Raw genomic sequence first — 13,062 nt, forward strand, 5'->3', positions numbered from 1 at the left:
TCAGCTGCTTTTAATTAAGCTTTGTTCCTTTCTTTGGGGAAATGTTTCATTGATCAGGAATGACACCTGAACAAATACTGCCCTCACTTGTTCCAAGCAACAACAGTGACAAAAGATTGCCCACATCTGTAGTTGGAGTACTTTTTTATTTCAACAGCCATCTGTCCAGTTTTAACACCCCAGAGTCCTCTCAGAGCTACGTCTCTGACCCCAGAAGGTTAGTCAAGAGTTTAACATAAAAGCTAGAGCTCCACCTTTGGGGCAGTTGCGTTAATGCACTCTGAAAATCACAGAAAGTTCGCGGGTAACCCTTGACACTTAAAAACATGGCTGCCACGAAAAAAGTTCTTGCTGTTGCTGTCGCTGCCTTTGCAGCTTTCATTGGATACAAATTCCTTAAACTGAAGTAAGTGCTGTTTCTACAAGAAGGTTTGTTAGCGGAAGTCTCGGTGAAGTAGAACGGATTCCTAATGTGCAAAGCTGCTGTTCAGCTACGTTGAAGTGTACCAAATGTTTCCGTGGGAAGACTTTACAAACTTCTCTTTAGATTTCTCAAGTAGACTTTAAAATTCTAGTAGTGATTTCTAATGCTTTGTAAACTTCTTCTGCAGGGAAATTCTGCTTGCTTCCAGAGAGGTTCCTGTGAAACACCTCAGCTGTCATTATTTGCAGAATATTGGTATGTGTTTGTATTCATGCTAATATCTTCATTTAACGCTCTCAAAATTACGTTGAATTGTAGGAAACTGCGTTTAACATGTGGCGTTAACTGAAGGGTCTGAAGTTCATGTGTGTGTCACCGAGGCGCATGACTGTGCGCTATAAGAACTGTGTGTGTGTGTGTGTGTGTGTGTGTGTGTGTGTGTGTGCGCAGAATATGGAGCAGAGGATATCACAGTACTTAAAGATGGACTGGCCTTCCTAAGCACAGTATGTTTTTATTTATTTATTTTTGATGACTGTAAAACTATGAAATTTGCATAGATATGCTTGATTTTTAAATTATTTTGTGACTGTTATTTAATTAGCATATCCTCAATACTATGCTCCATTATGGGTCATTAGTTTGAATTAGGGCTTAGTCAGCTGAGTGTGAGCAAATGCTTGTGTAATGAGCTCTTCAAGCAAAGTCACACAGCTAGAAAAATCTCCCCACCACTCAGGGGCTGAAGTTTCCTGGATTACCTTCATTCTCTGATGAACCAGGGAAAATGTATGTTTTGGACCTGCTGCACCCAAAGCCGACTCCAGTGGAGCTGCAAATCAAAGGAGGACTGGACCTCAGTTCTTTCAACCCACATGGCATTAGTGCATACACCGATGAAGCAGGTGAAGTACAATCCGGATGTGAGAGGATGGATGAAATAATCACATCAAAGTTGTGTGAAGACGAGGCATTATTTTAAATGGCAGACACCTCCTAACAGTCCTCATGAATTCATTGAAATGTATCAGGTGGATGTTGTTGGTTTTCCTTTTATACACCCATGTATAGGTTTATAAAGTTAGAAAGCCTAACACTGCATTCAGTAAAAGGTTATTGCTAAAATTTGGTTTATTAAGTTTAAAATGTTAAAACTTCATTTTGATTATTTTTTTTTTGAATTACTGGATTACTGGTGATGTCATCAGGGTTCAAATATAGACTTAAAATGGGCCTTTGAGTGATGACTGTGCATGAGCATGTTCTGTCAGCACAGTTAAGGCAACGTGCTACTTTACTCGACATAAATCTGAGATTTTCCTGTTGGTGTCAAAAAAAAGTCTTTGCAGTTAAAGCCCTGCTGTAGGTAAGGTTTTGTCAGCAGTGACTGAGACACCGTGTATCTGTTAATGATTTTGTGTGCCTTGGATATCTTGTGTGCATTTAGCACATCCTCTTCTTACTTGAGAATTTTTTTTCCTGTTAGGTCAGGCTAAAAACAGTTAATTGCCCCCTCAGTGCTTTAGGGAAAGGAAGAAGGTAGCAATTTCCTGTGAGGCTGTGCCCTTAATTACTGTTTTGTTTAAACAACAACTAGAAGTTATTTTGGTTTTTGTTCATTTTCCTGTTGTTGTTCTTTCAGACAGGAAATGTGAGCAAACCTTATTTAATTTCCACTGTAAGGCTGAGAACACATTTCTGTGTCTTTCCAGATGACTCTGTGTACCTGTTTGTTGTCAATCACCCTCAGCACAGCAGCCAAGTAGAGATCTTTCGTTATGTTGAGAAAGACACACTCATACATCTGAAAACTATAAAACACCCTTTACTCTACAGGTATGTACTGTAATAAACTTTTTGACATATTTACCTCTGCCAAGGAGGTTATGTTTTTGGTAGCGTTTGTGTATGTGCATCACTCTGAAAACACGATAGCTTGAAAAGTTTTGAATGAATTGTGCTAAAACATTTGTAGGGGTGCAGAGTGGGGTTTCTACCCTATAATGTAGAAACTACAAGTTTGGTGTGTACTGTCAACATATAGAAAATACCGTCACATTTGACCTCTGACCTCTCCTTCAAGGCCAGCATTTTGACCTAAAGGTCACAGTGATAATGATGCTATATAGAACCATTTATTAAAAACTATGTTTCTTACTGCCATTGTTTGTATTGACAACAGATAGGCATGTAGGGAATTACATCTGGGGATTCTAAATATCATGTTACTTTGACCTCTGACCTCTTCCTCAAGGTCAGACTTTCATAAAATGTCTTATCTTAAAAACTAACCTTAAAATTCTTCTGCTTTTGTTTGTATTGGCAACATTTAGGAAATGATACTGTGTCTGAGGATTCTTACGATCACATTATAGTTTGCATCCAAATATCCTGCCACATTTGACCTCTGACCTCATTTTTACATTTCACAACTGCCTTTCTTTAAAGTTGACTCCAAAAAAGTGTTACATCTTTAAAGAAAGTATTGTCAAGAGAAAGAAAATGTATCCACATAAATAATAAAAAAAATAAGTATGTTCAGTATTTTTCCAAGTATCTTAAAATAACAGGATGAGCGGAAGCAAATGGATGGATGGATCTTAAAATGGGTTTTAACAGGGCAATAAAAGCCTGCACTTGTTTTTACTGCACTACAAACTTATTAAAGTCCATTTAAAAAGAACAAAGAAAACAAAATATATTAAAAATACAACACTGTTCCCTCATAAGTAAATACTGCCCAGAGAGTGAGCTGCCTTGGTGGAGGCCAAAAAAATCTGTATCCTTCCATTATTTCATGTTTTCAGTGTGAATGACATCGTTGCAGTCGGAGAGGAGAGCTTCTACGCCACAAATGATCGCTACTTTCACAATGACGCACTTCAGTTTCTTGTTGTCATTATGGACCTGGCCTTGTGTGACGTGGTATTCTACAGTCCACATGAAGTGAGGGTGGTAGCCAGTGGTATGCGTGCCCCAAATGGGATCAACATATCTCCTGACAAAAGGTTATTCTGTTCATTACGGCAGTCACTGAACATGTATGTTTAATCATGTTAGAATAACATGATTAAACATTATATATATATATATATATATATATATATATATATATATATATATATATATATATATATATATATATATATATATATATATATATATGCTTTTATTTTTACAGGTATATATATGTTTCAGACATTATAGACCATGAGATAGATGTTTATGAGAGGCAAGAAGGGGAACGGTTGGTGTACAATAAGGTAATATTGTTTTTACTTTTTCTAAAGCCACAAAAAACATGGAGAAAAAATCTCATGTGCATGAAACTAAGCCCAGCGCAGGGTTGCACAGAGTTTTTATACTGCGTTTGTAGTTTCACATATAAACATGAAAGAAGTGCAAATCTGTTGATTTTTGCTCAATAAGAAGCAAATAAGCTGCTTAAAAAAAAGGTTCATTGTTGCTTTCACCTCATACAAAAGGACGGGATGTAACAATCAGATTTCATTTCCACTATATGATGTTTTTAACCAGTCTGTAGCTGTTGGATCACTTTGTGACAACATCGAGGTGGACCACAAGACAGGCGACGTGTGGCTCGGCTGTCACCCAAATGCCATGAAGTTGACAAACTATGATCCTGAAGATCCACCTGGCTCTGAGGTTAGAGCACGATTAAAAGAAAAGCCAAATTGCGCTGTGATTTTTACCTGATTGTTTTTATTAATGTGTCCTTCAGGTGCTCCGGATCAAGAACATCCACTCACAGCAGCCAGCAGTGACCCTGGAGTACGCTGATAACGGCCGTGTGCTCATGGCCTCCACTGTAGCAGCTCCTTATGAGGGAAAGTTACTTATTGGCTCTGTTTTCCACAAAGCCTTGTACTGTCTTTTGAAGTAGTACCTATGACCACTGTTGATTCATGATAGGAATGTTGTGACAGTCTGCATGGGTGCAAGATTAAAACATTACATGTTCTTTGCCATTTGAAACAGAGATTTATTTTTCCTCAAATCAGTGCAGATCATTTGAAAATTACAAAAAAAAAAGTGTCCCTGTAAGACGGTGCTGCTTTTGTTCCTGTAGCTGTAATATGCAGTGTCATTTCCAGTTTGTTGTTTTGGTACATTACAGTATGCATACATTTTACACAACATATACTGATCAGTGTCACAATCTCACCCTTTCTCTTTATCCAACAAATCTTCCTCAGCTACCTTGGATATCATAAACCTAGTCTCCCCACCATCGGGATGCTGTACAGTTTCTTCTTCTGCTGTCTTTTTGGCAGCTACAGTGAAGGAAATACCACCAGCTTCAAAATCAATTGCACAGCTGTCATCATTTCTCACACATGCTTCAGATTCAGGGTCGCCCGTGATTTCTGATGCTGAACGGGCCCTTTCGTTCTCGTCACGGTCGCGCTCAGGTATCACATTGATGAACACTTCGCTGGTGCCGATCATACGTCGGTGCCGCGGCGAGTGTTCCAGGGGCTGGATGTTCATGGCCAGGATGTCGCTGCAGCTCTTTGAGCGATTTATTTTGTCTGCTGCTTGTTTGCCTCTTAACATGCCAATCTTTTTTATGATCGTGTTGTAGTCTTCTGCCTCCTGAGATAAGAAGCTGAAGATGTCAACAACCTTGGGCCTTGCATTTTCCTGCGGTTTTTTCTCTACATCGCGTGGTTCCTCGTGATAGATGTTTCTGTGCCTGTGTTTTTGCCATTTTTTCTTTAGCACTTTGTGAGTGTCAACTACCATGTGGACGTTCCAGCTAAAGAACAGGGACAGCCAAGCTAGGCTCATGTAGATCCATAATTCTGTAAGTACTCTGTAGATGGGGTTGTACTTTATAGCTGGATTCACACCTAAAATGAGAATTATAGACTGGAATTACTATGATATTTTCAATGCAGAAATGCAAATCATGACAAAAAATAAAAACCGACCTGCCACATAATCTCCAAAACCAACTGTTGTGAGCGTGATGAAACAGAAGTAGAAACCTTCCAAGTACGTCCAATTTTCCATGGACATGAAAATAAATGGCGGGATCACCAGGTGCACCAACAGCCCCCATAGAAGGAACAAGGCTATACAGATAAACTGGACTTTTTTCTGACAAAAAGAAGAAAATAAAAGTGTCATTATTTGACATTCAAGCGTCAGAATTCAGACAAATACTACACATCTTTAAGTCAGATCTTACCACTGATACATTTTTTTCTATCAGCACCCCAGACAGACGCTTGGCCCGGTCTCCAAAGAATGAACCCATCTTGCTTACCCATACCAGACACAGGGGGATCCCACACAGACCATAAAGGATGCAGAAAATACGCCCACCATTTGTTCTGGGAGCAACATTACCATAACCTGTAGATACAAGGAGACAATATTTAATCACAACCACGTGCAGTATGATAAATATTTTAAGAAGACTGAGTTGCCTACTGCTTTATACGCTGTTCAAAAACATTAAAGGAACACATTGAAAACACATCAGATCATAATGGGAATGGGATATCTGGGATATGGGATCTCTATACTGATATGGGCTGGGTAATGTGTTAGGAATGAAAGGATCAACCTACAGAGGGCTGAATTCAAAGACACCAAAAAAATGAATGTGGAAACAATGATGCGGCAGGCTGGTCCATTATGTTGAAATTTCATTGCAGCAACTCAAAAAATGCCCCCCCCCCCCCACGTGCTTGTACAGTGGTGTGAAAAAGTGTTTGCCCCCTGCCTCATTTCCTGTTTTTTTGCATGTTTGTCACACTTAAGTGTTTTGGAACATCAAACCAATTTAAACAATAGTCAAGGACAACACAAGTAAACACAAAATGCAAGTTGTAAATGAAGGTGTTTATTAGTGAAGGTGAAAAAAAATCCAAACCATCATGGCCCTGTGTGAAAAAGTGATTGCCCCCCTTGTTAAAACATACTATAACTGTGGTTTTTCACACCTGAGTTCAATTTCCCTAGCCACACCTAGGCCTGATTATTGCCACACATGTTCCCAATCAAGACATCACTTAAATAGGAGCTGCCTGACACAGTAAGGTCCACCAGAAGATCCTTGAAAGCTACACATCATGCCGAGATCCAAAGAAATTCAGGAGCAATTGAGAAAGAAAGTAATTGAGATCTATCAGTCTGGAAAGGGTTATAAAACCATTTCCAAAGCTTTGGGAATCCAGCGAATCACAGTGAGAGCCATTATCCACAAATGGCGAAGACATGGAACAGTGGTGAACCTTCCCAGGAGTGGCCAGCCGCCCAAAATTACCCCAAGGGCGCAGCGACGACTCATCCAAGAGGTCACAAAAGACCCCACAACAACGTCCAAAGAACTGCAGGCCTCACTTGCCTCAGTTAAGGTCAGCGTTCATGCCTCCACCATCAGAAAAAGACTGAGCAAAAATGGCCTGCATGGTAGAGTTCCAAGAAGAAAACCACTGCTGAGCAAAAAGAACATTAAAGCTCATCTCAATTTTTCCAAAACGCATCTTGATGATCCCCAAGACTTTTGGGACAACATTCTGTGGACCGATGAGACAAAAGTGGAACTCTTTGGAAGGTGTGTGTCCCATTACATCTGGCGTAAAAGGAACACTGCATTTCAGAAAAAGAACATTATACCAACAGTAAAATATGGTGGTGGTAGTGTGATGGTCTGGGGCTGTTTTGCTGCGTCAGGACCTGGAAGACTGGCTGTGATAAATGGAACTATGAATTCTGCTGTCTACCAAGAGATCCTGAGGGAGAATGTCAGACCTTCTGTTCGTGTACTCAAGTTTAAACGTACTTGGGTTCTGCAGCAGGACAATGATCCTAAACACACCAGCAAGTCCACCACTGAATGGCTGAAGAAAAACAAAATGAAGACTTTGGAGTGGCCTAACCAAAGTCCTGACCTGAATCCTATTGAGATGTTGTGGTACGACCTTAAAAAGGCCGTTCATGCTCGAAAACCCTCTAATGTAACTGAATTAGGACAATTCTGCAAAGATGAGTGGGCCAAAATTCCTCCAGAACGCTGTAAAAGCCTCATTGCAAGTTATCGCAGACGCTTGGTTGCAGTTGTTGCTGCCAAGGGTGGCCCAACCAGTTATTAGGTTTAGGGGGCAATCACTTTTTCACACAGGGCCATGATGGTTTGGATTTTTTTTCACCTTTACTAATAAACACCTTCATTTACAACTTGCATTTTGTGTTTACTTGTGTTGTCCTTGACTATTGTTTAAATTGGTTTGATGTTCCGAAACACTTAAGTGTGACAAACATGCAAAAAAACAGGAAATGAGGCAGGGGGCAAACACTTTTTCACACCACTGTATATGCATGCATGACAAAGTCGGGGCATTCTCCCAATGAGACGACGGATGGTGTCCTGGGGGGAATCTCCTCCCAGATTTGGGAGGAGCAGCCCGAAGAAGAAGAAACGTGTGATACAGAATTAACATGAATTGTGTCACATACTGAGGCTTTCATACCTATAGTGGTGACGATGGAGTTAGTGAAGATTAAAGAATTCCCCCAGTCCCACGGATTGCGGTCATTGTCCCCGATGATGGCCACGCCTTGCCCCGCAGCCTCTGACACTACCTTTAAAAAGTTAAAGCAATCGATTAGTTGGAACAAAACTCACTTTCTTTAATTATCGATAACTTGACAATTGAAAATATTTATCACGCCTTATTCTTCTCAAAATCACAACCGAAGTCATACCAACGGGACACGCCTTGTGCCAGCCTTCAAGTATTTGTTGTGTGCGTGAGGTTGCGTGTCTCCTCCACACCCATTGTTTTTCTCGAAGTTTACAACTTTTCTGTGCTGTTAACTGAGAGGATTTCTCACTTTTTTAAAAAGTTTTTAGTCATAATGTGGCACTTCACTCAGGGTTTTTTTTCCTTCTTATTTTTCTTTCGTTCACAATCAGGAAAAACTGGTTTGAGGTGTCCGGACAGGTAAAGGCAACGAACATTTAATTTGCTCTGTACTAGTGTGAACGCTTAAGCGTCAGGTAAGAGGAACACCATGCAATCTAAGGGAACTTCTACAAAATGCATCACTCCATTACCATTATTGAGAGATTGGTTCATACCTGCAGTATCTCATTCAGAGCGTCGTCTGTTAAGTTATATTTCCTCCGAATATCTTCCTTGTCCTTGACATACTTCTCTACAGCCTTTTTCCAGTTTTGTTCTTCAAGAATTTGGAATATCGCGGCCCCGATCGACAGGTAAAAAATAATACATGAAGTTAAAATCGAACCGTTATCAGCCATATTAAAGTCATAACTTAAATCGTGGACCGCCGAGCAGCTCACATTCCCACGATGGGCCGTCCCAACTCTATCCGGTTTCTTCCTGGTTAAATAATGGGCTCTCAGTTGGGACTAAATTAAAACCAGACCTACGCTGTTCAGCTTTTCAGGGCCCATAAAACTGAAAAAACAAGAAACACTCCGAGAGCCTCTACCATGGCAACTCACTCTCTGGGCAGTATTTACTTTTAAAGAAATCGCATTTTTTATATGTTGTGTTCTTTATGAACGTTCTTTAAGACGTTTGTAGTGCAGGCTTTTGTTATTCGTCCTGTTGAAACCCATTTTAATATACTTGACATAATTTTTAATATTTTTTTTATTTATGTGGATGCATTTTCTTTTTCTTGACAATATTTTCTTTAAAGATATAACACATTTTTGGGTCATCTTGAAAGAAAGATAGATGTAAAATGTAAACGTGAGATCAGAGGTCAAATGTGAGACATTTTAAATCCTTATAGGGTACTTTCTATATGTTGACAGTACACACCACACCTGTAGTTTATAAGTTTTAAGGCTTTTTGTCAAATTTCAACCAATAAATCATGAAGTTGGCCTTGAATACTTTGATGGATATAAGCCAAATTTTAATGAATTATTAACACGACTCTACTCTGCACCGCTACAAAGTTTTATCACAATTCATTCAAACTTTTCAAGCAATCATGTTTACAAACAGAATCATGTTTAGTCTATTTATTTTACTTTTAATACTAAAATAGAAACAATTGATCCTAATACAATTCTATTTATGATAAAAGTGGGGCAGTAAAAACATTTTTTAAAATTCTATCTATCTATCTATCTATCTATCTATCTATCTATCTATCTATCTATCTATCTATCTATCTATCTATCTATCTATCTATCTATCTATCTATCTATCTATCTATCTATCTATCTATAACAAAATTGAACTCTCTTGGGCCACTTTCTTATAATTTCTTTAAGTAGTCTTCAGGAATAGTTCTCCACACCTCTTGAAGGACATTCAAAGCTCTTTTGTTCCATTCTTTGACAAGATGATCCCACAGTTCTTCAGTAATGTTGAAGTCTGGGCTCTGTGAAGACTAATTCATAATGTTTCATTGTGTGTGTTTGTCTATCCAGGTATGCTTTTACTGTATTGGCAGTATGTTTGGGATCATTGTCATGCTGAAAAATTAAACCATTGCCAGTCAGAGACTTTCCAGATAGTTTTGCAGATCAAAATTTTATGTTTTTTTTTTTTTTCCCTGTGTTCATAATTCCATCAATTTTGACAAAATCCCCACCACCACTGGCTGAAATGCAGCCCCGAACAATGACAGAGCCTCCACCATGCTTTACAGATGGCTGTACATACTATTTGTACCTCTCTCCTGACCTTCTCCATACATGTTGATGATAATTAGGTAAAAGTTTTTCAAATTTGGATTCATCACTCCATGAGACCTATTGTGGCATACCTCAGCATTTTCTCCCTGTTTCCTTTCCTTCTTGACAGCCACTCTTCCACTGAGAACGTTTCTGATGAAGCTTCAGTGAGCAGTAGATGGATCAGCTGATGGGTTAGAGCTCTCAGGTCCTGTGTCAGGTCTTGGATTTTTTTTCCCCCTATTTCTTCAACTAAGGAAATGGGAGGAAAATTATGTTTTTGCAACAGGCTGCTAGTAACAAAGTGTCTAAAGATGCAATTTAAAATTGGTTCTTTGCTAAGTTGTCTGTACCCAAAGTACCCAAGGGATTTTGAAAATAAAAGCATGCAAATTAAAAAGTAAAATTAACAGCACAAAAAGTAATGAAATTTGTATTTGGTTAATTCATGATTATCAGGCTGTCCTAAAAGCTCCCTGAAAAGCCTTCAGCTGATCCAAAATGCTGCAGCTAGAGTACTGACAGGGACTAGAAAGAGAGAGCAGATTTCCCCCATATTGGCTTCTCTTCATTGGCTCCCTGTTAAATCCAGAATAGAATTTAAAATTCTTCTCCTCACATACAAGGTCTTGAATGATCAGGCCCCATCTTATCTTAAAGACCTCACAGTACCATATCACCCCAACAGAGCACTTTGCTCTCAGACTGCTGGCTTACTTGTGGTTCCTAGGATACTTAAGAGTAGAATGGGAGGCAGAGCCTTCAGCTTTCAGGCCCCTCTTCTGTGGAACCAGCTTCCAGCTTGGATTCGGGAGACAGACACCCTCTCTATTTTTAAGATTAGGCTTAAAACTTTCCTTTATGATCAAGCTTATAGTTAGGGCTGGATCCTGGACCCTGAACCATCCCTTAGTTATGCTGCTGTAGGCCTAGGCTGCTGGAAGGTTCCCGTAATGCACTGTTTCTTTTGATTCACCTTATTTACTCTGTTTATACTTCACTCTGTATTTAATCATTAATTATTATTAATCTCTGGCTCTCTTCCACAGCATGTCTTTTGTCCTGTCTCCCTCCCCTCAGCCCAACCAGTCGTGGCAGATGACTGCCCCCCCTGAGCCTGGTTCTGTCGGAGGTTTCTTCCTGTTAAAGGGAGTTTTCCCCTTCCCACTGTCGTCAAATGCTTGCTCATAGGGGGTCGTTTTGACTGTTGGGTTTTCTCTGTATTATTGTAGAGTCTTTACCCACAACACAAAGCATCTTGAGGCAACTGTTTGTTGTGATTTGGTGCTATACAAATAAAATTGAATTCAATTGAAAATCATTTCTTTGTTCTAACAATCCTTCTTGGCAATAAATCTTATACTGTTGGGAAGCCTGTTCATTTTCCCTTAAATGGTGCCACAATTGTAAGGAAAATACATTTGTGGATTGAGCATCAGAGTTGAGCTCAAAAAAACAGTCAGAGTTAGTTTTTCAACCACAAATTCCCTTAATTTTTATGCTATCTTTTATGAAAATGTTCAACAGGGGGCAATATGTCTTCAGCAACGCTGATTCGAGTGTGTTGGTGCACATGCTGATACTGGTGGAAACGGTCACTCTTATCTTGCACAGGAGTTAAGCGTTTCATATAATCACATTGGGTGGATCCTGGCTGCTTTGTGTGATAATAAGACTTTCCTCAGTGGGTGAAAATATTTGCATTTGAAAACTAAATGGAAGTTAACTTTTCCTGAAGTCTGTTGATTAAAAAAAGACAGTATTATTAGATATTTAATTAGTTAAAATGGAACTTCACTGTGTGCACAGGTAGGCAGAAAATATATTCATGTTTCAAGGTAGACTTTAAAAAAATTGTCTGATGTGAGTCCTCCAGCTGTTAACGTGCAGTACTAAATCACTGGAGTAAATCTATAAGGCCAGATATGTTAGAATGCCCTAGTGGGACAGAGTCAGCACAGACCACTGGGCTTTAGGTAATACAGCGACAGATGTTCCAGCTGCATCAGCTGCCAGACTGAGGTCTATTGCACCTTTTGGGATTTCACTCTGCTTTTTAAGAAGACATCCAAGGTCATTAAATTGAGCTATCTGTATTTGTGTGCGTGTGTGGGGCTTTTTCTATTCGGTGTATCAATTTACTCGAGGGCACCAAAGTAAACCCATGACAAGGCCGTTATAAGAGGAAACTATTTATTTATTTTTAGAGGACACAAAATAACACAAGAGCTCAGATGCACAAACCGTGCAGTAACACAACTTTTATTAACTCTTGAACATGTCACAGCAAATATCGTAGCCATAGCTCCTTGGTGATTGTAAAGGTAACATTACCTGCACTTCCTCACATGCATATGCAACAGCGCCTCTGTGCGGAGCGGACTGTAAAGTTTAAAAACCTGCCTGCGTTGCTCCAATGATTTCTGATATCGGATTGCGTGCGAGCAGAAAGTTTGCAGCAGTTAAGCAGAAGCAAATTGTTCAAATACCCAGGCCCTAATACAGCCATGTAGACCCCTGTCTGTCTTGAGCCAGTCTCCTCACCTACCGCTGTGCTGCAGGCACAGACTCACCTGTAAAAAAAACAAAAAAAAACAGGCTAAGCCAAAAATGCCTTTGCATGTGTAAAATAAGTAATATGTTTGCTTTAATAAAGGCTGTTTAACAACTAAGTGAGAACCCCGTGAGGATTTTGAGCAAAGCTCCCACCTCTGATCTCCACCCATCACCACTACTTAGTGCTTCGTCATTGTGGCTGCGTCACTGCCTCCCTGTGGAAACCCCATCGATACTTTCCAAGTAGTCCCGAAGGTAAACACCGAAATTGTGGTATCAAACTAAAGGTGGAAAAACCACACAGAGGAGATCCTGCGTGTTCAGGTATGACTCGCTGTCTCAGACACCGCCGCTTGTGTTTACATTGCGCACCTTTTTTCCTGAC

At 39.7% G+C, this 13,062-nt stretch overlaps 2 protein-coding genes across 2 annotated transcripts; one reads left to right on the forward strand and one right to left on the reverse strand.

Annotated features, from left to right (window-relative positions):
• The first annotated feature begins 286 nt into the window (after positions 1 to 286).
• LOC115794362 (serum paraoxonase/arylesterase 2-like) lies at positions 287 to 4,428 on the forward strand. The gene is made up of 9 exons (XM_030749829.1): positions 287 to 406; positions 612 to 679; positions 875 to 930; positions 1,164 to 1,329; positions 2,137 to 2,260; positions 3,232 to 3,432; positions 3,606 to 3,687; positions 3,962 to 4,090; positions 4,167 to 4,428. Exons 1-9 carry the CDS (start codon positions 327 to 329, stop codon positions 4,326 to 4,328), a joined length of 1,068 nt encoding a protein of 355 aa, XP_030605689.1. The 5' UTR covers positions 287 to 326; the 3' UTR covers positions 4,329 to 4,428.
• On the reverse strand, positions 4,410 to 8,960 carry LOC115794361 (potassium channel subfamily K member 5-like). Its single transcript, XM_030749828.1, has 5 exons — positions 8,541 to 8,960; positions 7,930 to 8,041; positions 5,640 to 5,806; positions 5,380 to 5,548; positions 4,410 to 5,298 (listed from the first exon to the last, which is right to left on the reverse strand). The coding sequence occupies exons 1-5, from the start codon at positions 8,721 to 8,723 to the stop codon at positions 4,607 to 4,609; spliced, it is 1,323 nt and encodes a 440-aa protein (XP_030605688.1). The 5' UTR covers positions 8,724 to 8,960; the 3' UTR covers positions 4,410 to 4,606.
• Between the last annotated feature and the right edge of the window lie 4,102 nt (positions 8,961 to 13,062).

Source organism: Archocentrus centrarchus, chromosome 16 (genome assembly GCF_007364275.1).
Source record: "Archocentrus centrarchus isolate MPI-CPG fArcCen1 chromosome 16, fArcCen1, whole genome shotgun sequence".
In the NCBI taxonomy this organism is placed as follows: Eukaryota; Metazoa; Chordata; class Actinopteri; order Cichliformes; family Cichlidae; genus Archocentrus; species Archocentrus centrarchus.